This window comes from Phocoena phocoena, chromosome 17, assembly GCF_963924675.1.
Source record: "Phocoena phocoena chromosome 17, mPhoPho1.1, whole genome shotgun sequence".
Taxonomy (NCBI): Eukaryota; Metazoa; Chordata; class Mammalia; order Artiodactyla; family Phocoenidae; genus Phocoena; species Phocoena phocoena.
In genome coordinates, this window is record NC_089235.1 from 62,615,207 (window position 1) to 62,641,367 (window position 26,161).

The following is a 26,161-nucleotide window of genomic DNA, read 5'->3' on the forward strand; positions in this document are numbered from 1 at the left end:
TAACAGTGCAAGAAAAGAAAGGGTGTTACTGGCTTTTAAGAACCACTGAGAAACTTATTGATATAAAATATGACTTGATTTTTATTATACTAGAATTTTGTTTGCTAATGAAACTAATAGTGGTACTTCTCTTCATTATAGTTCATACGTTATTCGTAAAATTTGATACAACTAAAGGACACTTGGAATTTCTGCTTCTCCCATTTTACCTATATAGTAGATCCAAAGTGGATGTTTTTTTAGTGGGAGAGGGGGCATGCGAGCCAATCAATCTCTTATAAGTTGATAGTGTAAAAATAACAGATGAAAATAGAAATGTTTTGTTGTGATCATTTTCCCTTATTTCTTTAGGAAGAGCTATGGGAATTGAATAACTATGCTAATTGTAAATCTGTTAGTCTCTGTGGTATTTACATAAAAGTTATCTGATAAGTCTTCAATTAACACCTGCCAAATCTGGAGCAAAGTTTTTTAAATGACTGCATGGTCATTATGGTTAGGGGAGTTCTTTAAAATAAACATTTTTCTCTTGAGGAAAATAAGATTGTTGTAACTACAGGCTTCAGTGATTAAAGTGCTTTATAGTACCTTCATTGGGTGACAGGATTTAAAATAAATGTGGAAAGAATGTCATGGATTGAAGAGGCATATAACTTGAATTGGCAAGGTGCTAAATTGGTAAATGAATTAAGGTCACTATAACTCTTGGCAAATCTTAGTTTCAAATACAACTGGTAACAATGTTGTTCCTTTCTGATAACCTTTATTTAAATTCCTTTTCTAGGACTGATGTTTAAGAACAGGATTACTGTTTGTATTGCTAACTAATTGCAAAAAATTTTTTTGTACTTCATGGTTTTTTGTGTGTTCATATCTGTGTTCATATCTGTGAAATAAACTGTTGTAATAAAGTTACAGTAGATTTTTTTCCTAGCATATATATATGTACACACACATACTATATATATCCTGTATATAAACACACACTTATATATTATGTATATATCTCAAAATGCTAAGAACTTTTTTTGTGAGCAGAACCTTACATTCCTAAAACCTCAGCTTTATTGAGTTATAATTCACACACCATACAATTGAACCATTTAAAATACAATTGCATGGTTTTTAGTCTATTACAGGATGGGTTAGGAGTGTTCAACCATCACCACAATCAATTTGAGGACATTTTCTTCTCCCCAGAAAGCAGCCCCACGCCCATTAGCAGTTACTCCTGATTCCCATCACCTGCTTCTCTTCCCAGCCAATAGGCAGCACTAATCTATTTCTGTCTGTGTAGATTGCCTGGACACTTGATCTAAGCGTAGTCATAGGGTATGTCGTCTTTCACGACTACCTTCTTTCAAGGATAGCATAATGTTTTCAAGGTTCATCCATGCTGTAGTATAGTACTTCATGCCTTTCTATTGCTGAATAATATCTCAGTCATTTGGATATATCACATTTTATTTATTCACACATCAGTTGAAGTGTTTGACAGTTTGGGGCTATTATAAATAATGCTGCTATAAATACTTGTGTATATATTTTTGTGTGAACATATGCTTAAAATTATTTTGGATATAAACCTAGGAATGGGATTTTTGGATTGTATATTAACTATGTGTTAAACTTTTTGAAGAATTGCCTAAATGTTTTCTAAAGTGGCAGTACCATTTTATATTCCCAGCAGCAATTTACGAGGGTTCCAGTTTCTGTACATCCTCATCAACACCTGTTATTGTCTGTATTTTTGATTATAGTCATCCAAGGGATGTGAAGTGGTATCTCTTTGTGGTCTGGATTTACGTGACCGTATTGGCCAATGATGTTAAGAATCTTTCCACTCTTTCCACATGCTTATTGGCCATTTGTATATTCTATGGAGGAATGCCTATTCAGATTCTTTACCCACTTTTTGAGTTATTTGTCTCTTTGTTATGAGTTGTAGGAGTTATTTATATATTCTAGATACAAATCCCTTATAAAATACGTGATTTACAAAAATTTTCCCTTATTTCCTGGGTTGACTTTTTTTTAATTGGTACTATTGAGCAATTAGAATACTTTAGGCAGTGATCTAAGCACTTTCATGCAGCGTCTCACATTTAATCCTAACAGCAGCCTTGTCATATGGATACTTTTTTTTAAATTAATAAACTTTATTTTTTTAGAGCAGTTTTAGGTGCACAGCACTGAGTGGAAAGCACAGAGAATTTCCATATAGCCCATGTCCCCACCCACATATAACCTCCCCCCTTATCAACATCACACATCAGAGTGGTACATTTGTTACAATTGATGAGCCTACATTGACACATTTATCACCCAAAGTCCATAGTGGATTGTCTTTTCATTCTCTTGATGATGTGCTTTGAAGGACAAAGATGCTTAATTTTCATGAAATCCAATTTTCTATTTCTTTTTGCTGTTGTTGTTGCTTGTACTTTGGGTCTCATATTTAATAGATGATTGCCTAATCTAGGGTCATGAAGACTTATGCCTTTGTCTGTTTTCTTCCAAGAATTTTAAAGTTTTACCTCTTACATTTACATCTATGATCCATTTTGAATTATTTTTTTTTACATATTGGGAGGTAGGGGGTAAGGGTCCAACTTCATTCTTTTGCATATGGATGTCCAGTTATTCCAAAACCATTTTTGAAAAGACTGTTCTTTCTCCATCAGATTGTCTTGGCACCTTTATTGAAAACCATTTGACTGTAAATGTGAGGGCATATTTCTGGACTCTCAGTTCTATTCTATTAATCTGTATCTCTGTCCTTATACCAGTGCCTCCCTGTCTTGATTACTGTAGCTTTATTGTAAGTTCCCACACTGAGAAGTATGAATCCTTTTTCACTTTGCCCTTACTACACACTGACATTCTTCTCATTTCCTTTACATTCTTCCTCATTTCACGTTTTCTTCTCAGTCCTCCCAGAATGATCATATAGTAATTTTAGATTAATGTTCATTGTTTTAATTATTATGATGATCTAATCACTATTCATAGTTGAGCCATGTACTATATTTTATTTTTCTTTCCTGTACAATAGTTTGTTTTACCTAGAGTTAATGATTTTTTTTTTTTTTTTTTTTTTTTTTTTTTGTGGTACGCGGGCCTCTCACTGTTGTGGCCTCTCCCATTGCGGAGCACAGGCTCTGGACGCGCAGGCTCCACAGCATGTGGGATCTTCCCCAACCGGGGCACGAACCCGTGTCCCCTGCATCGGCAGGCGGACTCTCAACCACTGCGCCACCAGGGAAGCCCTGATTTTTTTAAAAAATTCAATCACAAAGCCTTCCCCTAGTTGTGAAATTCCTTTCAGTACATTATAGCATATTAACCATCCTATCAATCATGTATATGTAAGAAATCTCTTCTGGATCTTTATGACCTGCCTAATCTAGACTGGTTGGTTTTACTTTCCAGATTTGTTCCATAGCTTTTGGATCTAAGACTTTTCATCATAGAAATTTTGTTTGCTTTCTTTGTTGGTTCCTGGGATCCTTTAATCTTCCTGTTTTTTTCATTTTCCCATTTTGGTGGAGCACATTCTCTAAAATCATCCTGAGAAAAGGTGCATAGGAGGGAAGGTGCATAGGAGGGAAATTTTTGAGACCCTCTGTGCCTAGAAAAGTTTTTATTCTACCGTCTCATTTTAATATAGCATTCTAGGTTGGAGAATATTTTTCCAGTGGAATTTTGAAGGCATTGTTCCCATTGTTCCCAGTTGTCCCATTGTTTTCCAGCTTTTAGTGAGGCTACTTAGAAGTCTTGTGCCATTCTCATTTTTCATTTTTTAAATAAGAAACCTAAGTTTTCTCTTGTATGTTGTAGAATATACTTGTTCTTCTTAGTCTTCTGAATTTTCATGATGATGTACGTTGGTGGGTCTATTTTTATTTTTGGTGTGTCTATTTTATTCTAGCGTGCCTGGAAGCTTTTTTTTTTTTGGGAAAAGAATTATTATTATTATTATTATTGGCTGTGCTGCACAGCTTGCAGAATCTTAGTTCCCTGACCAGGGATTGAACCCTGGCCCCCAGCAGTGAAAGTGCCGAGTCCTAACCACTGGACTGCCAGGGTATTCCCAGGAAAAATGTTCTTATCATTATTTTATTGATAATTTCCTTCCCTCCATTTTTTTATGTTCTCTCTTCTAATATTCCTGTTTGAATGTTGTTCCTCATGGTTTGTGTGTGTCTCTCTTCCTATTTTCCATTTCTTTGACTTTTTACTCTACTTTCTGATAGATTCACTGAACTTTATATGCTAACCTTTTAGTTGAAATATATATTTCTGCTTTCTTAATTTCCATGAGCTCTTTCTTATTTAATGTTCTTTTCTTACAATTTCCTGTTCTTATTTAATGGATGCAATATAGTCTCTTCTCTGAGGATTTTAGTGCCTGATTTGTCTGTTGTTTGCTTTTGTTTTATGATTTCTTTTTACTGTATATTCTTTGCCTCCCTACAAGTCACTTTGTTTCTGTTTGCTTGCTTTGTCATATGGTTTTCATACTAGAGACTTTCCCTGATGTCCCATAATGTTTGGCTGCCTGTTCATATTTAAGAGGAGGTATGAGAAAGCTGATTGGAAAATCTGAGTGCATGTTTGGGCTTGTTGACTTTGATCTTCATTTTAGGGTGATCTCACTGAGATATTAGGCAATCCCAAGGTTGGAATTCTTTGGTCCTTCCCCTAGTACTGACCGTATTTCTAAAAGAAATAGGTGAAGAAAGGTAAAGGGCCTCAATATTCACTATACAAGCATTCATTTAATGCAGTGATATTCAACTCCAACCCTAAGCTCTGTCTTATATCTCCCAGGCCAGAGGCATTTTGTTTTACCTTCTTCAGAGAATAACCACTAGTCTTCTGGGCTGGGGAGAGCACAATCTTTTGCCTGAATAGAATAAGAAGAGGTCAGGAGCCAAACTGCTTCTCAGGTAGACTTTCAACCTCCTTCCCTATTTCACCTTCATTTTGTTTGCAGTGCCATCCCAGAGTCTCTTGTCAGGGGCTATAGTATAAATTTTGCTGCTTCCAAGCTTTCCCTGTTGTTTTTCTCGGCTTCCTTAACAATTGAGAGTCTGAGGTCTGTTACCAATTGTTCATCTGCTTTCCTGCTTTCAAGGTTTAGTTGCTATTGTCTCTTCTCTTAGATATTGGTTCTTGTAGTTTTATGCTATTTTTAAATTTATTCTCATTTCATGGAATTTCAGGAGATAATGAAAATAAATGCTTATGTCCAATTCACCATCTTCAACAAAAGGGATTCTACTTCTATTTTTAGTCTCAAAGGCTTCACAGTTTTTCCTCAACCTTCACTGTAACCCTCACTTGATTTGTTTTTAAAATGCACTGGACTGTCTTAACTGACCTTCACATTACTGGCAAGCCAGATTAATGAATGCTCTCCAATCCTCCTGTAAAATACATTATGGATGCACACTGCAGGGACCAAAAAGCTACCCTTAAGTATATCTGTACACTTCTGCTCCCACCAGTTGAGCTGTGTGTGCTTGCAGGCGTCAGTTTATTCCACTTTAAAGAAAGAGAAGCTGGAAATAGTAGTTGATACGTTACGGGTGTGGATATATAGGAAAGACATAATGGAATGCTAATGAGCCACATCAAAAGTTAATGAATGCGTACACATAGTTTTAATTTAAAGTAAAACATATATGTAAATTTTACTTTACATTCATGTATCATGAGTATCATTTTTGTTATGATTCTCTGCTTTAACAGCTTCCTCAGTTAAATGAACAACTACTGCCCCCAATGTATTGGGTAACACCTTGTTTTGAAATAACATAGACATGTCATTATATCCTATGGATCAAATGTATGATTCTGCCATGTTGCCTGCTGAATTTTCGCATACTTAACAAAATAATTGTTTTTGTTTAGTTCCAGATGTTGAAGTGAAAGGAGAGAGTTCTAGCTATTATCTCTTGTTACAAGGTAATGGCAACAGAAAGTGTAAAGCCACATTGATTCACTCAGCCAACCAAATCAATGGCTCATTTGCACTCAGTTTAATTCATGGAAAGATGAAAGCAAGGACAGAAGAGACCAAACTGAGTAAGTGTTAACTTTAGGTGGAAAACAAAACATTTTTACGTTTCTTTGTGTACATACTTAACTTTTAATGAACTTATTGTCTCCAAACTCCATTTCACTTTCAGTAAATTTACTTTTATTTTAAATATTTTATAACATATTTGGACAGTTTAGAGTGCAGAGAATTAATCCCTTATACATTATACTTAGTAAAATTTAGTAGGCCAGCCTTCAATTCCAAATAGGAAAATTTTTAGTGTTTTCCACTTTAAACAAGTATTATTTTTCTAGAATTTATTTCTTATTTTCACTTACTTTCTCTCAAGCGTCTCATTCTATTTTATTGCCCATCTTTTTATTTTTCTCTCCAAGCTCCATGCTTTGGTTACCTATCACTGTATGATGAACTGCCCCAAATGCAGCTTAATAATGACGATTTACTATAATGTCTCATAGTCCTGTAGGTTGACTGGGCTCAGCTGGATGTTTCTGTTTTGAAAATCCACATATGACTGCAGTCACACACAGCTGGGGCTTCAGTCATTTTGAAGCTTAACAGGGCTTGGTGTGTAAGATGGCTCTTTACCCGCATGTGTGGTGCCTGGGTTAGGATGGCTGGAACAGATGCGAGCCTACTTCCTCTTCACGTGTCCTGTCCTCCTGGCCAACATGGGCTTCCTCACAACATCATGGTCTCTGGGGAGTCTGATTCCTTCTATGGTTGTTAACTGCTCTTAGAGCAGTTATTCTAAGAAGCTATAAGGCTTCCTGTGACCTAGCCATTCATTGTCACTTTTACTACACCTTATTAGTTACGTGAGGCCAACCTAGATTCACTGTGGAAGGACTGCGCGGCGAATGAGTGGCAGCAAGTGTGATTCACTGGGAGGCCATCTTTGGAGACCAGCTCCCATACTCTGTCTGTGTTTTGTGTAAGAGTTTCAATAGCCAAGCAGGTAGAAGAAAAGGTGGTGGAAGGAATTCTATTCTGCTACCTAAATTCTCTCAATTTAAGAAGCAGGTCAAAGTTTAAAATGCAAAATAATTTAGTACACTTATTTTCTGCTGCTCAATTATTTTTTTTTTTTCTGCTCAATTATTATTTACTTTGAAATATGCAAGGTCAAGAAAGATGAGTAATTGACTTTTAATTATGTTATAACGCATTTCTTGAGGATTGAGTATTAATTTTTGTTACAAATCGTCTTTAATACTGACTTTTTTCTGTTTTTCAGGCTTTCCTCTGGACCTCTTGTCACTTCCAAATTTCTCTGGGGAGCAACTTATACAGAGAGAGAAACAGTTAGCTAATGTTCAGGCTTTGGCTTTGAAAGAATGTCTGAGTAAGTAATGGTTGGTGCATTTGATTCTGGTGTAGGAATATTGACTTGTTCAGACCTAAGGCATTGTTATTTTGTCACTTTTTCTTATACACTTTGTCTTTTAGATATGATATTCATTTGTAGAACTATTTATTTATTTGTTACACTGAGTCTTAGTTGCGGCTTGGCGGCTCCTTAGTTGTGGCACATGGGTTGCTTAGTTGCAGCACACAGGCTCCTTAGTTGCAGCATGCAGTCTCCTTAGTTGTGGCATGTGGACTCTTAGTTGCAGCATGCATGCGGGAATCTAGTTGCCTGGCCAGGGATCGAACCTGGGCCGCCCCCTGCATTGGGAGTGTGGAGTCTTAACCACTGCACCACCAGGGAAGTCCCTGTAGAGCTGTTCTTGATAGAGGTGAGGTAGGGTAGAAAAGGTCTGTAACTTTTTTCCCACCAGATTCAGTATATTGTTATTGTACATTGCTTTTAACATTTATAATAATATTTGTCCAGGAAAATTTTGTTTCTCATTATTTTTAACTGTATGCTAGAAAAGACAACTAAGTTTTATTATTCTGGTTAATGTAGTAATTTTTACAAAATTTCTCTGTATATCTTTTTGGCTATACTGGAGGATAGAGACTGCAAATAGAAGAAAATACAAATCTAGAGAAATTAATATGTTAACGTGAGCATCGATTCTTAGACTTTAATCATAACTAAGCACATTTCACATACTGAGTGAAGTTGGCATTATGGATTTTTCTTTATTCAAGAAATTGACACTTTTTTAAGGGTCATTATTTAAGGTTTTTCCTCTATTTCTTAAATGTTAACTTGGTTATCCATCTTAACATTGTTTTTTATAAATAATCATTCATTAGTACCTAATCTGGACTTAGTTTAAGCTAATTGATATAGAATTTCTAAGAAACTAATTCAGATTGTGAGACCTCACAATTAGTTGCATATAGAAAAAATGATTAAGTAGATACATTATAAGATGAAAAATATCACTCTTTTTTTTTTTGGTGGTACGTGGGCCTCTCACTGTTGTGGCCTCTCCCGTTGCGGAGCACAGGGCTCCGAACATGCAGGCCCAGTGGCCATGGCTCATGGGCCCAGCCACCCTGCAGCATGTGGGATTTTCCCAGACCAGGGCATGAACCCACGTCCCCTGCATCGGCAGACGGACTCTCAACCACTGCGCCACCAGGGAAGCCCCACTCTTTTCTTTAAAAGCATTTAAAAAATACCTTGGATTCAGTATTTTGTTTTATTCAATGGAAAATAATTTTAGAATACTTGGTCTTGATTATTCATATAAGAATTATCTACTTTTTCAATTGTACAAAGGTAATTGTGTAGTCTTAAACTCCTTGAACCACTTTTTTTTAACTATGAAAATGATATTAGCTCAAGGAAAATATAATTAGGAAAGGCAAATTAGTTTCAATAAAAGGTACTACATATTAACCCAAGGAAAAAAAGTAAAAATAAAGTTACCATATGATCCAGCAATCTGACTCTTGAGCATGTATCTGGAAAAGGTGGAAACTGAAGGAGGAGAGGGAGGTCCAAGAGGGAGGGGATATAGGTATACATATAGCTGATTCACTTCATTGTACAGCAGAAACTAACACAACACTGTAAAGCTATTTTACTAGAATAAGAAAAAAAAAAAGATACATGTACCCCAATGTTCATAGCAGCACTATTTACAATAGCTAAGACATGGAAGCAACCTAAATGTCCATCAGCAGATGAATGGATAAAGAGGATGTGGAATATTACTCAACAATAAAAAAGAATTAAGTAACGCCATTTGCAGCAACATGGATGGACCTAGAGATTATCACACTAAGTGAAGTAAGTCAGACAGGGAAAGATAAATACCATGTGATATCACTTACATGTGGAATCTAAAAGAATGATACAAGTGAACTTATTTCCAAAACAGAAAGACTCACTGACATAGAAAACAAATGTACAGTTACCAAAGAAGACCGTGGGGTGGGAGGTGGGGGCAGTTGGGGGTGGATAAGTTAGGAGTGTGGGTTAGCAAATATAGACTATGCTATATAAAACAGGTAAGCAACAAGGCCTTGCTGTAGAGCACAGGGAGCTATATTCAGTACCTTGTAATAACCTGTAATGGAAAAGAATCTGAAAAAGAAAAAAATATATATATATATGTATATATATGAATCACTTTGCTGTATACCTGAAACTAACACAACAGTGTTAATCAACTGTACTTCAATTAAAAAGAAAAAAAAAGGAAAAAAATGCTGAAATACTAGTATTTTTGTGGATGAAACTCCTTTATTTCTAACATCTGCTAGCTTAGTGTTATTCACTTCTTGACTTTGTTCTAGCCCTGCTAAACCCCCTTTAGGCTTTGATTCTTTGCCATAAGCCTCTGGCAGCTCTTTAAACTAAGTTCCTTCAACATCTCCCCTCTCTTTCATCTTCACCTCTCTTCCTTACCCTTCCAACCAGAAAAACTGTGAGAGTGGAAGAATGGGCAGCTCTCTGAAGCTGGTGTATCTCTCCTTTGGGTAAGAGGAGTTAAGCCCAGTAAGGCCATCCCTCCTGCTTGGTTGGGAAGGGAAATATAATTATAATTAGGTTGTTGCCTAGTAGTTGCCTACAGGTGTGATTGGAAGTTCTGCTGGTGGGGGGCGGGTGGGGGAAGAAAGTGCTAAATAAATGCTGAAAATGTAGAAGTTACCAGCATCTGAGCTGTAACACAGGCAGCAGCTGTAAGGATGCCACAGCACTGGGCAAGGGCAAGTAGGGGGCCTGAAGTTGAAGGAAGCCTCAGAGCTAGTAGCTGCTGGAGACGTCAGCTCTGGGGGTATCCATGTCCTGGCCAGTTTGTAATCTAGAGCATTAAATCTTGATTAAGATTAATGATCCAGTTAATCTATTTACGATGGAATTATTTGCTTAACCAATCTCTCCTCTACCCAGAGAGTTAATAATGAATTGAAAATCTGGGGACAAAGATGCATCTGTTCAGATTTCAAGTATCTAAAGACAGAGGAGAATGACAACAAAATGAAGTTTCCAATGTAAGACTATCTTAGTGTCTATTTCAGTGATTTTCAAAGACGTGAATAGAAATACAAAAGTATTTAAATTGATACAGTTAATTTATACATGATGAAAACTGATATAATAGGAACAGTTTTCTTTGGGAAAAAAATGAACATTTCAGTATCAATACAGATTGTAGTCTTTGCTGGAAAATAAAAAATTGTTCAAATTTTTTTTCAAAATTATCAATAAGACATGGAGTAAACTTATTCTTATCTCCCCCACTATTTATCTGAGTATACTGCATCAGAACAAGCAACTGGAAAAATCTGCATGAAAATTTACTCACATTACTGAGGTACTCAGTTTTTTAAAATAACACAAAAATCAAATAAAATTTCTGTTAGGGTTTAATTTTTTCTTTTTTTTTAGGGTTTAATTTTTTAGAATAATTTATTTTTATTAATTCTATTCTTAAAATTTATATCTAATTTTTATTTATTTGTTTATATTTTTTATTGTATAGTTGCTTTAAAATGTTGTGTTAGTTTATACTGTACAGTAAAGTGAATCAACTATATGTATACATATATACCCTCTTTTTTGGATTTCTTTCTCATTTAGGTCACGACAGAACACTGAGTAGAGTTCCCTGTGCTGTACAGTAGGTTCTCATTAGTTATCTGTTTTATACATAGTATCAATAGTGTATATATGTCAATCCCAATCTCCCAATTCATCCTCCCACACTTCCCCCTTGGTATCCATATGTTTGTTCTCTTCTTCTGTGTCACTGTTTTTGCTTTGTAAATAAGATCTTCTATACCAAATTTTTCAGATTCCACATGTATGCATTAATATACGATATTTGTTTTTCTCTTTCTGACTTACTTCACTCTGTATGACAGTCTCTAGGTCCATCCATGTCTCTACAGATAACCCAGTTTCATTCCTTATCATGGCTGAGTTAATATTCCATTGTATATGTACCACATCTTCTTTATCCATTCCTCTGTTGATGGACATTCAGGTTGCTTCCATGTCCTGGCTATTGTAATAGTGCTGTAATGAACATTGGGGTCCATGTGTCTTTTCAAATTGTTTTTCTCTGGATATATGCCGAGGAGTGGTATTGCTAGATCGTATGATAACTCTGTTTTTAGTTTTCTAAGGAACCTCTATACTATATCTAGATATAGATATAGATGTATAGATATTTAGATATAAACATTTAGAATGATATATAAATTTTATAATTTATGTTTTACCTGATCTTTATAATTTATAAATTTTGTATTTAGAAATATTAAGTATCTTGTTTCACTGATTTTTAAAGAAAAGGTTTAAGAATGCTGAACAATTTTTAAATAAAAAACTGTTCAGTGTGATACAAAACAAATACCAAAATAGCAGTATTGTCATTTTGCTCCAGGACTGTGGTCACTACTCTGAGTTCCCCACATCTTTTTTAAATTTATAGAACCCAGTGCAGCCCTGATTGGTGGTCCATCTGCTGATACTTTTAGATATTTTACACTCCATTTTTCTTAGTTACGTCCTGAGTTATTACTAGCTTTCTTAGGAAAAGCATTCTTTTGCTAATTCATTTTTAGACTTTAGTCCAGTATTTTTCTCCCAAATCTTTATCTTGTGTTGGAAACTCACTCGTGTAGAGATTATTTTTCACCTAGGTAAATTATCCTGCTCATAACCCTATTAAACCTTATCTGCTCTCTCTCTCTATTGCCCAGTCATCAAGGTCAATAGGAAGTCATATCCTGCTCTTCACATTGCCCGTTATTGTAATATAATTGACAGTTTTAATAAGCATAGGTCAGGTTCATTATTTAAGTATATTTTTAGCATTAATAAAAATGTGGGGCTAATTTCCATAGCACATTACTTATTGTGCATCTTTCAGATGAAAGCAAATCATTGACAACTTTTCATTTTAGACGGCTCCCAGAAGATGGTAAGAAAACAAACAGCTTCAATTGAAGCTTCATCTTCACTAAGGAAATGTAATAAAAGCAGCATTTATTACAACTCTTAACTTTACCATTACTAATGTTCTTGACTGCAGAAATCATGTGTTACTTATTTTGGATCAGAACTGGATTGAGCCTGGCAACATCCAGGTTGGTGAGGTGGGATTTTACAGAGGCGTCCAGCTATTCCCTTGTATTATTTATGTGCCAGCCTCACACAGTGTGATGGAATATGCTTTAATCCTCTGTATCTAAGGGCACAGCACAGTGCTTTGCAGACAGTACATACTCAATAAATATTTGTTGAATTGAATTCTCTACGAATTTATAGTTCACTGTTTTATTATAGAAGAAAATGTTATTAGTTCAGAAGTGTTTTAAAAATGAAATATTTTTATAAAAGTAGTACATGGGTATAGTTAAAAATTTCAAATGCTATTGAAAAACCTAAAATGGAAAACAGCAGTGCCCTACCTTCTCCCCATCTTTCTGTCTCTGTCCACAGGCAGCTGCCCTCAGCTCTTCCGGCTGGTTTTCCTTGACCTTTCCTCCAGCTTTATGAATAATATATGTATGCTGTTATTTCTTGATTTACCAGTTTTAGACATTATCTTAATGCCTAACTATGGAACTGAATACTTAGCTTTCCCACATCAACTTCCCTTTCCCTTTCCGTCCTTTACAGTGAAATCATGAATTGGGGTTAAACTAATGGTTAGTTTTAACATTTCTTCCTCCCTCTGTCCCTCCCTCTTCCTTCCTTCCCTCCTTCCTCCCTCGCTCCCTTCCTCCCTCACTCCCTTCCTCCTTCCCTCCCTTCCTCCCTCCCTCCCTCCCTCCCTCTCTCTCTCTCTCTCTGTGTCTCTCTCTTTCTTTCTTTCTTTCTTTCCTTCTCTCCCCCTCCCTCCCTCCCTCCCTCCCTCCCTCCCTCTCTCTCTCTCTCTCTTTCTTCTTTCTTTCCCTCTCTCCCCCTCCCTCCCTCCCTCCCTTCCTTCGTCTCTTCCTGTCTAGCTAGCCATCTACCTACCTACCTATGTACCTATGTATAAGTTTACTGCTGAGTCATGTAGTATATGATGATGGTCAACTCTCCTTTCTTGTATAATCTTTTTTTTTTATGGTTGATAATCACCTTATTTTTAATTTGCCCATTCTTCTGTACAGGCAAAATACTGTTATGTTTTCCCAGAGCCTCCAACTTTTCTGCCACACATCTCTCAGTAAATTTATTGCATGTTCAAACTCAGTAGTTCCTTTTTATTTCTCATAGTTTTTTTTTTCTGGAGTGTTTCATATTTTACTGTATTTTAGACAAAATGCTTCCTTAGACCTACTGACATCTTAAGAGACTCCTCTTTCCTCTTCTCTTCTTTTGGAATCTCCTGTTTTCTAGACCCCTTGTCCTCCCTTTTTCTTTGAATTCCCCTCTTGTTTGGTTGGAGCATATCTTGCAGTAGCTTCCTGAGTAAAAGTTCATTCATGGGGTATACATTTTTCAAGCTCTTGCATGTCTGAAAATATCTTCACTAGATTGATAATCCATATAGACTTCCAGGTTAAAAATTGTTTACCCTTAGAATTTTGAAGACATTGTCCCATTGTCTTTTTTTTTTTTTCTTTGGCCACGTGGCACGGCATGCGGGAGCCCTGACCAAGGATCACACCTGTGTCCCCTGCAGTGGAAAAGCAGAGTCTTAACCACTGGACCACCAGGGAAGTCCCTATCCCATTGTGTTTTATGTTGCTGTGTTCCTGTAGACAAATCTCATACTAGTCTTATCCTTTGAAGTGGCCTATTTTTGGTTTGTTTTTACCCCTTCTAGAACTTTTACCTCCAGAAGCTTTGTCTCTGAAAGCTTTACTCTGAATCATAATGTGCGTGTTCCCCTTTCCCCCCTCTCCAATGTATTGAGCTGTGTATTTTTTTTTTTTTCTTTTTTTTTGGCGGTACGCGGGCCTCTCACTGCTGTGGCCTCTCCCGTTGTGGAGTACAGGCTCCGGACGCGCAGGCCCAGCGGCCACGGCTCACGGGCCCAGCTGCTCCACGGCATGTGGGATCCTCCCGGACCGGGGCACGAACCCGTGTCCCCTGCATCGGCAGGCGGACTCTCAACCACTGCGCCACCAGGGAAGCCCTGAGCTGTGTACTTGATGAGCCATATCAACAGAAGATTCACGTTCTTAAGTCTGAAATTTTTTACCTCTGTAATAATTTTTTCTCCCATTTTCTTTTCTTTTTTCTAGAACTCTTAATTAGTTATATGTCAGCTTTTTTGGGACAGAATGCTTGCTTTTCCTTCCCAAAGAGATATTATTATCTCTTTGTTCTAGTTTCTGGGAGATGTCTTGCAGCTTTTAAAAATTTGAGCTCTCATGTGATTAATTTTAAAAAATATTTTCTTGTTCATTGACTTCCTTTATCAGAGCATCCTGTATCTGTTTCATGAGTATAGTATCTTCTCTTATTTCGACAAGAGTATTAATTATGGCAAGTTTTCTTTTGTTCCCTGGAATGTTTTTATTTCTGCTGGGCTCCTGTTTTCTTTTTGCTTGCTTTAGCCTCTCCTTTTCATCCTGGACTTTTTTTTTAGCTTGGAGGGGCCTAGTAAATAATACCTGTTTTCTCTCCCAAATTTGGAACCAATTGAGAAATAAACTTAAGAAACACACTGATGGAGATAAATTACAGATAAATTACTGAGTTGAAGGATATGACTTTTTAGATCTATGGTGGGTTTTCTTCTACATATACCCAGAATTGAATTTAGCCCCTGAATGACAGCCAGAGCAGGACACCTGCAGATCAACCCTGACCGGGCAGGGCCCTCACTGCATTGCAGAGAGAGTGTATCCTAAGAACTTGCTAGCTCAGATGAAAGTTGGAGAGGAAAGGTTTAATCAGAATGTGCCTAGTTTCTTCTCCATACTAGCTCAGTGAGTGATGGGAGGGAAAGGGGAGCTGGGAGCATTACTGAATCAAAGTCCTTACACACCTAAACATAAGACCATGGAAATGCAGAGTCCCTTCTCCCCTCAGTACCTTTCTTTAGATGTCTAGTGATTTTTTTTCTGTCTGTCCTAAGTGGGAAATTTTATGTCTCACTGTAATGTAATATCTGGCAAGCTTCAAGAGTGGTGGAGTAGCTATTCAGCATTTTGGTTGTGAGCTCCTATCCTTAATTCCACTGTAATGTCAGTATCAAGATCTTTTCTCTGGGGGCGTTCAGTTTTTGAAAAGGAGAATCCTTTAATCTTCTCAGTGGGGCATTTGTAGCTGCTAGCTTTCTGGCCCCAGGGTTGGAGTCTGACCTTTCAGGATGTAGACTCTTATTTAATCTCTTAGTTGTAACTCCAGCATCAGTACCACCTTTTTATGTTCCTGACATTCTGCAGTCTGAGACTCCTTTTCTGTTTCTACCCCAAAAATGAGAGCAGAGTCATCTGGCTTGAGGGCTGGAAGCTAGATACGTCCCTGTGTGTCTAGTCTTGTTTTAGCTCAGGACCTTCCTGATACCTCTGCAGGCACCCAAGTTAACCCTTCCTCTGCTCTGCAAACTCTCAGTTACCACTCCAGCATTATCTTATCTTCCAAAATTTGTTGAAAACTGTCACTATTTATTGTTTCTTCTTTTGTTGTCCTCTTTCATTCCTCTGTTGTGATTTTAAGTTTGGGGTGGGAGAAGAAATAGATGGAAGTGGCCAAACCACCACATTTAACTGAAAGTCTTACAGGTTTTATTTTCACATAAACACCAACATAAGGCTGTTCTTCATGCTCTGCAGTGTATTCCTGAAAACTTCCGTAAACCTGCCTTTACTGTTGGTCACCTTATAGTGTTAACAAGTTACTGTATTTCTGTTTATCTCACAAAACTGGAAATTCTACCGTTACCTTCAAATGGGACTAAATTGAAAACAGGCCTACTCAGGAATGTTGATTTGCTGGAGAGATTAATTTGTTTTACTTTTGAAAATATTTCCCATAAAAGACGAGTAGATGAGCTTGCAAGGCTTTAAAATGACAGTTATATTGTTAATCATATTGATTTGTTGTCTTACAGAAAGGAGAAAGTTAGCAAGGCAGCCAGAAGTACTTTCTGTGGATGAACTCAAAAGTCTATTAATACTCACAAGGGAATGCTTTTTCGATCATTTTGATGCTATTATCTCTAAAACAAGTCTAATAAAGACAGACAGCACCTCCAGTAGGTTAAATGGTAAGTTTTCTGTTACTTTAAACGTTAGTTCTTTTTTGTGTGTGGCATTTATGATGGTTATTTATTATTAAAACTAATAAAATATATCAAATAAAAATCTATCATAAATTTTAATAGTGATATATACTTGTATATACAAGTATGTATGTATATATAATAAGCTGTATTTTTCATCATTTAAACAGTAGAAATTCTCTGATAATTTCTTTCTTGAAGCATGTTCAGTATAATTGTTTCTGAGCAGAGGGAGAAACACTTTAAGGTGATTCCCCTTACAACTGTTACTAAGCTACTAGAATGGATGGATTTCTATTAAGCTATGTTTTCATAAGATAAAAAAATTAGAACCTACTCAGTAAATTTAATATAGTTAAAAGTACATATAATAAGATGCTCCACATTTGCCATTTATTATAGCAGGAACAATACCAAGGTTCTACTGAGGGAGCAGGAAATAATTTCTATATTAACTTGCATTTCTTTCTGCTTTCCTGGCTTCCATTCTTGTGATGAATTTGAATAGAGTGAAGCTTTTCAAGATCTAACAAAGAAGCATTTGAAGATTGCCTGGCATTTTAAAAGTACAGGATAATTTTTTTGTTTTTATTCTGTGAGAATCATTTTTATTCATACATTAATAAGAAAATGACCAAAGAATCAAGTTAATAATAATGTTTGTTGAGTGCCTTTTCTCTGTTTGATGCCATGAAGGCACACAAAGAAGTAAAAATTTGGGTCCTTGGCTTTCTACAGGCTTATGATCTGTTTGGAAAACAAAATATAAACACAGCATCTAGTGACACGTTTAAGGGCCCAGGCTTCTGGAGATAGACTGCCAGGGTTTAAATCTCAGCTTTGTCACTTGTTAGCCATATGTCTTTGGGCAGGTTATTTAACCTCTGCATATCTGTTTCCTCATGTTTCAAATGGGGATGATAATATTACCCAGTTACTAGGGTTATTATGAGGATTAACTGAGTTGATACATGTAAAACACTTAGAACACAATCAGTGCAAAAAATTACCTGTTGTTTGTATTTTCATTATCACTATTGTTAATATCAGTACCAAAGTTAAATAGTGCGTAGTAATCTGAAAGATGTTGGAGACAGTATAAGGTTACTTGTAAGTGCAAGATATGTTCAGTAAGTGAGAGAATATGGCTTCTTGGTTACAGCATGGGCTCTGGAGCAATACTAACAAGGCTGAATCCCAGCTCTGTACCTTACTCCTGTCTTTTAAATCATCCCTGGATTACTTATAATACCTAATACAATGTAAATAGTTATAAATACAATGTAAATGCCATGTAAATAGTTGCCAGCACACACCAAATTCAAGTTTTGCTTTTTGGAACTTTCTGGAATTTTTTTTCGCCCAAATATTTTTTATCCATGGTTGCTTGAATCTGTGGATGTGGAACTCGTGGATACAGAGGGTCAACTGTACACCTACCTGCAAATTACAGCAAAAGAAGCAGCAAGGTCAATTATATTTCATATTCTGACCCATTATTTGAAACCATGCACATTAGGAGTTATTAGCAGTTGTTAGGGTTATTGATCTGTTTCTTTTTTTCTTTTTTTTTCTTTTTTTTTGTGAAAACTCTAGCATGTGTAACAAATGAGAGTCAGCATACCATTTGATTTACTCATTGCCATAACTTGCTAAAGACTTTCATAATGCCAAATGTGATATGTGAACTCAAAAAACAGTGTCCTTTACCTGGGACTGTTGGGGCACATAAACACTGCATAAATGACTTTTCTGGATAACGCTATAAGATCACAGTTTTCTGATTTCAGATACTTTAATAAGAATCTTCTAGTGTATGTTTATAATTCTTGCCCTATTAATAAACACAATCTACCAATTATAACCTTTTTTGGGTGATTCATTCATATTTTGAAATGTAAGCCTATCATGGCCTGTATTCATTAGCCACATATTGTTATCTGAAATATTACTTTCCTTTTCGTTTGCTGTGATTTTTGATTTTGTAGGGCGGGGTTTTTTTTGTTTTTTGGGTTTTTTTTTTACGGTACGTGGGCCTCTCACTGCTGTGGCCTCTCCCGTTGCGGAGCACAGGCTCCGGACGCGCAGGCCCAGCGGCCATGGCTCCCGGGCCCAGCCGCTCCGCGGCATGTGGGATCCTCCCGGACCTGGGCATGAACCTGTGTCCCCTTCATTGGCAGGCAGGTTCTCAACCACTGCGCCACCAAGGAAGCCCCGAAAACACTTTTAAAATGAAGCGGTAGGGCTTCCGCAGTGGTCCAGTGGCTAAGACTCTGTGCTCCCAATGCAGGGGGCCTGGGTTCGACCCCAGGTCAGGGAACTAGATCCCACATGCCACAACTAAGAGTTTGCATGCTGCAAATAAAGATCCCGCATGCTGCAACTAAGACCCAGTGCAGCCAAATAAGTAGATATTTTAAAAAAATAAATAAAAATAAATAAATAAAATGAAGCAGTGTATTTGGTTTCTCAGAGGCTCCTTTTTGATTTGTCAGCATGGCTCCGTGTCCTGCTTGCCACATAAATAAAATATTGTATTTCATTTTATTGTAAGAATTATATTAAGTTATTCCCCAAAAGACATGATACATATGAATGTTTGCCTATCCATTCCTTAATATTTAGCCTGTGTCACTTATATTTATGTAGATTGTATAGTCAAAGTTAATAATTAATTATATTGTAATATTTAGGAATAATTAATGTTAACTTTTATTTAAAATGGCTCGTATTCTTTTGTGAACACAGCCTGTAACTGTTCAGAACTGATAATGATTTTTTTCTTTATACTTTTTTTGAAAAACCATGCCAACATTATAAAGTAGATTATTTCATCATAAAGCTCATTATTCTATAAAATAGTATTTCACCACCCTTATTAAGAAATGGGAAGTGCTATATTTGGATGGTGTTTGGTTGGGGCAGTCCAGTATAGGCATTAAAAATATTTTAAGCTATTTGACTAAATAGTTTAATAAGTAAAGGAAAAATAGTATGCAGTTGGCTTCTGTTTTCATTTATGATTAATTTTTTTCTTTTTTGTTCAAAAATTTCTTACCAAATCATTATCACTTTGTAAGACCCCGAAGTATAAAATGGGTATTTTTGTCAGGGTTGATGGTTAGTCAAATAGCTAATGTCCAGTAATTTTCAGTCAATTTATTAGTGTGTAATAGTTCAAACAACTTAAAGCACCAGATAGTTTTTGAATCCAAAATGTAGTACAAGTAGTTATTTTGCCAGTGTTAAAACAGTTAGGATGTACTCATAATTTATAATGAGAATGGAAGGTGTCCCTGTATGTTTTTGATGATAATTGCAGTGTTATCAACAATATCAGTGTTAGTTCATTGCAGCATACTGGCTGGAAAGATAAGCACACCTTTACATATAATATTTTATTAGTGGTAAAATAACATTTAACGTTAGCGATTTACTTGAAAATGTGTATGTTAAGGCATCTTACACTAATACATAGTGAGAATTATTTCTAAAGTAACCTTTACCTGCAAACATCATAAGTTATTTATGGTATTACTGTACTTTTGAGAATGAGGTAATCTCTCTTTTTTTTTAAAGATTCTCACTTTTTTTTAATATAAATTTATTTAATTATTTAGCTTTTGGCTGCTTTTGATTTTCGTTGCTGTGCGCAGGCTTTCTCTAGTTGCAGCGAGCGGGGGCTACTCTTCGTTGCGGTGCGTGGGCTTCTCATTGCAGTGGCTTCTCTTGTTGCGGAGCACAGTCTCTAGGCACGCGGGCTTCAGTAGTTGTGGCACACGGGCTCAGTAGTTGTGGCTCACGGGCTGAAGAGCACAGGCTCAGTAGTTGTGGTGCACGGGCTCTAGAGCGCAGCCTCAGTAGTTGTGGCGCACGGGCTTAGTTGCTCTGCAGCATGTGGGACCTTCCTGGACCAGGGCTCGAACCTGTGTTCACTGCATTGGCAGGTGGATTCTTAACCACTGTGCCACCAGGGAAGTCTGGTAATCTCTTTTAAAGATATGAATTTCTCAGGATACTGGTGATAATTCCTCTTTGTAGTATGGAAATCACATAATATATCCAGAATATTCTCCACAGAGTTGTCTCCTTTCCATTTAGAACTAATTTCACAAAAATAACAAAGTTATGCTTTCATTCCATGAGTTTTTACAGTGCTAATTCATCTTCTGAATTCTAGCTCGTAACTTTTATTATGAGGAGATAGTAAAATAAAGCTTAATACTAATTTTTTTTTTTTCATTTCCAAAAAACTTTTCTATGGTATTTTGCACAGTTCAGGCCATCAGAGATCTCCTTAGTAAACGCCCGAGGTAAGTACTGCACAGTTAATCCAAGTTGCCTTTATACACATGCACATGTGCACGCACACACGATGTATGTATGTATCTACATACATTTTTATATAGCGAAATTCAGTATGTTAATACCTTTCAGTACTTACATATTTCTCTTCAGATTCCAATCCAGTGGAACGTATTTCTTCAAGTCTAGTGGAAACCAATCCTCTGGAGTGGCCAGAAAGGCATGTTCTTCAAAACTTGGAAACTTTTGAAAAAGCTAAACAAAAAATGAGGTAATATTGAAATAGCTCAGTATTTTTTAATGACTTTTTAAATCTTAATCCTTGTATTTATGAGATATTAGTAGTTTATGGTTTTATTATAAAAGAAATATATGCTTACTATAAATCCATAGATAGATAGATAGAGCACTACAGAGTAGTGTGTCCACGAAATGCTCTTTTTCTTCTACCTCCTACTTGTACTTTCTAGGTGTACATAATCACAGTTAACATTTTAGTGGATGTCTTTCCAGACCATCTTCTATAGATATACACAGGTATATGAATATGTAAGAAAAATTTAAACAATACAGGAACATGTAAAGTGAAGTAAGAGTACTCTTCTTCTTTGAGCTATTTTAAATTCTTCCTGTTTTACATTTTTATGTTTGTATAGTATCTATTAACTATCTCTAAGAGGCAGAGTTTATTTTTGTTTTGTTTTTGGTTCAATACATAGTCAGCACTCAGTACATAATTGTTGAGTGGTAGAATAATAGAATAAAGAGAAGGGATTTGGCTCTCTTGCATTGCCCTCCTCCAACTCACTTCCCCCAAATCACATTTTTATCTTTAGATCCTCTGCTGATAACATTTATGGCTTGCTATAACATTTGTGACTTGCTATAGTAACATTTTGTTCATAGATGTCAACAAATTTATTGAGTACCAACTGCGTGTCAGGCTCTCCTCTTAGAGGAGTAACCAGACAAGTAAATATAATACTTATAAATTACTCTATGTGTAATGACTGAAACAAAGGGACTGAAGGATAGTAATTTTACTTGCTGTGGGCGTGGAGAGATGAGGTGGATGGACAGGGATGGCTCCCTGAGGAGGTTACATTGGAGCTGAGACCTAATGGATAAATGGGTGAAGCACATTCAGTCACACAGGACCTTATAGGTTTTCATACAGACTCTGGATTATATTGTAAGTGCATTGGTAAGCTTTTGATGGATTTTATACCAAAGAGTGATGTGATCTGATTTTGCAAAATAACTTTTACTCTTTCGTGGCGAATAGATTATAGGAGGAGGATACTAGGAACAGACAGATCAGTTGGGTGGCTTTTTCTGTAGGCTGAGAGATAACTTTGATTTCTAACTAGAGTAGTAGTGGAGAACAAGTTTGGGATATATTTTGGTGCTTAGCTGGGGAAAAAACCTTCCTGTGATGGACTGGATGTGGAGGACAGGGAAAGAGAGGCATCCAAGACAGTTTAGATTTCTGGCTTGAACAGCATGTGAGTGGTGTTCTCACTTATGGTTTGGGGAAGATTGGAGAGAAGTTGGAGTAAGGACAGATTTGGGGAGAAAAATCGAGAGTTCTGCTTTAAGGATGCTAAGTTTGCTCTATGGCTTATGCAAGTGGACATGTTAGGTGGATCGGAGGAGAAACCTGGAAGTCAGTTTGGAGTTGTCATTAAAAGGGTTTTTCTGAATACATGCTAGTGGATGAGATCACTTGGTGAGGCCATGTAGAAAAAGGAAAGAGGGCTTAAGACCATTCCTTGAAGGTCTCTAACGTTTATAGGTCAGGAGGAAAATGACAATCTAGAAAGAAGATTGAGAAAAGGACAGGTTACCCGTAAAAGAACTTGCATTTCTTGCCCATGATTATTCATTTTTTTCTAAATGTCTATTTATTTGTTTTTATTTTTGTTTGTATTGGGTCTTTGTTGCTGTGTGCGGGCTTTCTCTAGTTGTGGTGAGCAGGGGCTACTCTTCACTGTGGTGCACGGGCTTCTCATTGTCGTGGCTTCTCTTGATGCAGAGCACACGCTCTGGGCGCAAGGGCTTCAGTAGTCGCGGCACGTAGGTTCTAGAGCACAGGCTCAGTAGTTGTAGCGCACAGGCTCAGTAGTTGTGGCTCGTGGGCTCCAGAGCGCAGGCTCAGTAGTTGTGGCGCACGGGCTTAGTTGCTCCGTGACATGTGGGCTCTTCCAGGACCAGGGCTCGAACCCGTGTCCCCTGCATTGGCAGGCAGATTCTTAACCACTGCACCGCCAGGAAAGCCCACCCGTGAATTTTAGATTGTATATTTTAACTTCCCATTGTGAAAGGGGAGGAAATTAACATCTCTACTTCTCTTCACCATTTATCCTTCTTCTTCCTCTGGCACCTTATGTTATTTGCAATAGACAGTTTTTTTTTTCTTGAAGTTATTTTTCTTGCACCTCTCTGACTTGCTACTCTGATTTGGACTGACCCTTTCTACCTGCACAACTGTTATCCTGGTATTTCTTTTGAATACATTTCTAGATTAGAACTGCATTTTCTTGGATTTCGTATCTAATGAGAAGTCTGATGCAACATGGAGTTTTGTTCCTTAATAGGTATTTTACCCTGTCTGGAACTTTTAGAATTTTCTATTTTCCATAATGTTCTGAAATTACATGCGGCCATCATGGTGTGAACTATTCTGGTCTCAAGCCTTTTGTCTTTTTTTCAGCTCTGGGAGAAGCGAGAATTCTACCATTGAACCACCAATGCCTTATGGCTCTGGGAAATATTCTTCTATTATTTCTTTAATAGTATTCTTCCTTCTGTTTTCTTTTTTCCACTCTCTTCTCTGTAATGTCTGTTTTAACTAATTTTAGATGTCCTGGATTGATTTTTCATTCAAATTTGATTTTTCTCTCAATAATCCATCTCTTCATCTTTTCTGCTCTACATTCTAGGATATTTCCTTGACCTTTACTTTCATCGTTTCTATTAAATTTTTGGCAGCCATTTTTTAAATTCCTAATAATTCTTTTTTATCTACCCTATTTTTTTCATAGCTACCTGTTCTTTTAATAATGAGAATTGAGAAGATACTATAAGGATATTAATTGGAATTTTCTTTTAACTTGTTTTATCTGTTCCTTAAATGATCCTTTCGATCTGTTTTATTTGCTCCTCTGGTGTTTTTCTCTTAGGTGTAGTTCTTTAGTGTCTGGTGGCCCTTGATTCTTCATAGCTAAGAATTTAGTACTAGGCTATGTTATATTGGTAGTTGCATACATTTTCTCTCTATATGTGTAGTTCTGTTCCCTATCTGCTCACACCTGAATTAATGCTGGGGGAGGGGGGATATAGGGCCCCCAGGGGTATCAAAAGGCAGGTAGCCTTGGTCCTTTACCCATAACTAAAATAATGGGGCTTTATTCTGGGGGCTCCACCACCAACAGTAGGACAGGCACATAGTTCTGGATTTCATAGTTTCAGTTTTTGACTTGGAGGTAAAAGCATGGGGATAAGATGTGGTGTGGGAGGGTCGTACTAGAACAAGAATTCTAGTAGAGTTCTGAAAATATGCCACCTGATTTCTGCCTGTTGCCACTCCGAGCTCAAGTTTAGAGTCCCTCTGTGGCTTTGTGGGATGGAAAAAAGAAGACATGTTCTACCTTTTTTGTAGGTTTCTCTCTTATTCTTGTTGAGGCTCTTGTTCTAGTTTATTCCTGAAATTCATTGAACCCTTTTTTTTTTCCACTGTTTTTCCTTCTTCCTGTTTTCAACCCTATTATAGATTTAGTGCCCAGTACTTCAACACTGTGTTTTTTATTTTTTTGAGTGGAAAGGTTAATGCGTATTTTTAATCCACCATCTTGAACTAGAAGAAGCTTGCTTGTCATTTAAGTCTAGCTCAAATAGCACCTGTCTCTTAAGACTTTTATAAATGATGCAGTTAAAAAACTGTGTTATTACTTCTTTCATGAAACTTATTTTATTGTACCTTTTCTACCTCATTCTACATTGGTGTATTTATCTCTTTTCACTCTCCTCACCTTCTTTCTCCTACTTCAAGTCATACCTCTACACAGTTGAGAGCAGTGATTATGAGTCTGTAAATTATCATCAGTGAACTCTTTTTTCAGTACCTTACAATGATAATTGCAGAGTAAATGCTCAATCAGTATTTGTGGACACTTCAAAATATGGGAAGATACCATCAAATTCTTGGCTGGGGACAAAAGTTATGTTATATATTTTCATAATTTGTTTTGTGTTAAAGCAGGTTCAGCTGGAATACAGGACCATTACATACTGAAATTTAAAAGTCATAAGAATTTGGTTTTAGACAAACTCAGTCACCTGTTGTGTGACTTTGTTGCCTCATCTTTAAGATGGGGATAACAATCCCAGTTCTACTCCAAAGTTGTGAAAATTTAATGAGATAATATATGAAAAAATACTTTGTAAGCTTGAAAACACTAAACAAAGTGTTGTCAGTATTTTTAGTTTTGTTTTTAACCTAAGACATATCTTGATAGTATAATCCATAACAAACTGGGCTTTTAAATTGCTGATATTCTTGTGTCCTGGGTTCTATGTAAATGCAAAGTATACATTTCCCCATTGCAACTGGCTTATAAAATGATTGAGGGTAATATTCATTAAGATTTTGTGAGTCACTATTAAAGAATGGCCACACAGAAATTAAACTCATAATGTAGTTCCTGCCCTCCTGGAGTATAAAGTTCAGAGAAAATATTTAAGTGTTTTTCTGTTTGACTATTTTTATTAGATTTATATTTTCAATTTAAAAATAAAGGGAGGGCTTCCCTGGTTGCAGAGTGGTTGGGAGTCCACTTGCCAATGCAAGGGACATGGGTTCCAGCCCTGGTCTGGGAAGATCCCACATGCCATAGAGCAGCTAAACCTGTGCGCCACAACTACTGAGCCTGCGCTCTAAAGCCTGCAAGCCACAACTACTGAGCCCGTGTGCCACAACAACTGAAGCCCACGCGCCTAGAGCCCGTGCTCCGCAACAAGAGAAGCCACTGCAATGGGAAGCCCGTGCACTGCAACGAAGAGTAGCCCCCACTCGCTGCAACTGGAGAAAACCCACGCACAGCAACAAAGACCCAGTGCAGCCAAGAATGAATACTAAATAAATAATAAATAAATAAATAAATAAAAATAAAGGGAATAGGAAGAGGAAAGAGGCACTGTC

General features: G+C 36.8%; 1 protein-coding gene across 1 annotated transcript in view; it reads left to right on the top strand.

Annotated features, from left to right (window-relative positions):
* MTBP (MDM2 binding protein) overlaps window positions 1-26,161 on the top strand; it is a 72,195-nt gene that overhangs the window by 27,948 nt on the left and 18,086 nt on the right. Inside the window, exons 12-15 of the mRNA XM_065895465.1 lie at window positions 5,920-6,093; window positions 7,308-7,415; window positions 16,486-16,641; window positions 21,115-21,232. Coding sequence (XP_065751537.1) covers window positions 5,920-6,093; window positions 7,308-7,415; window positions 16,486-16,641; window positions 21,115-21,232 — 556 coding nt within the window. The remainder of the gene's footprint in view (window positions 1-5,919; window positions 6,094-7,307; window positions 7,416-16,485; window positions 16,642-21,114; window positions 21,233-26,161) is intronic.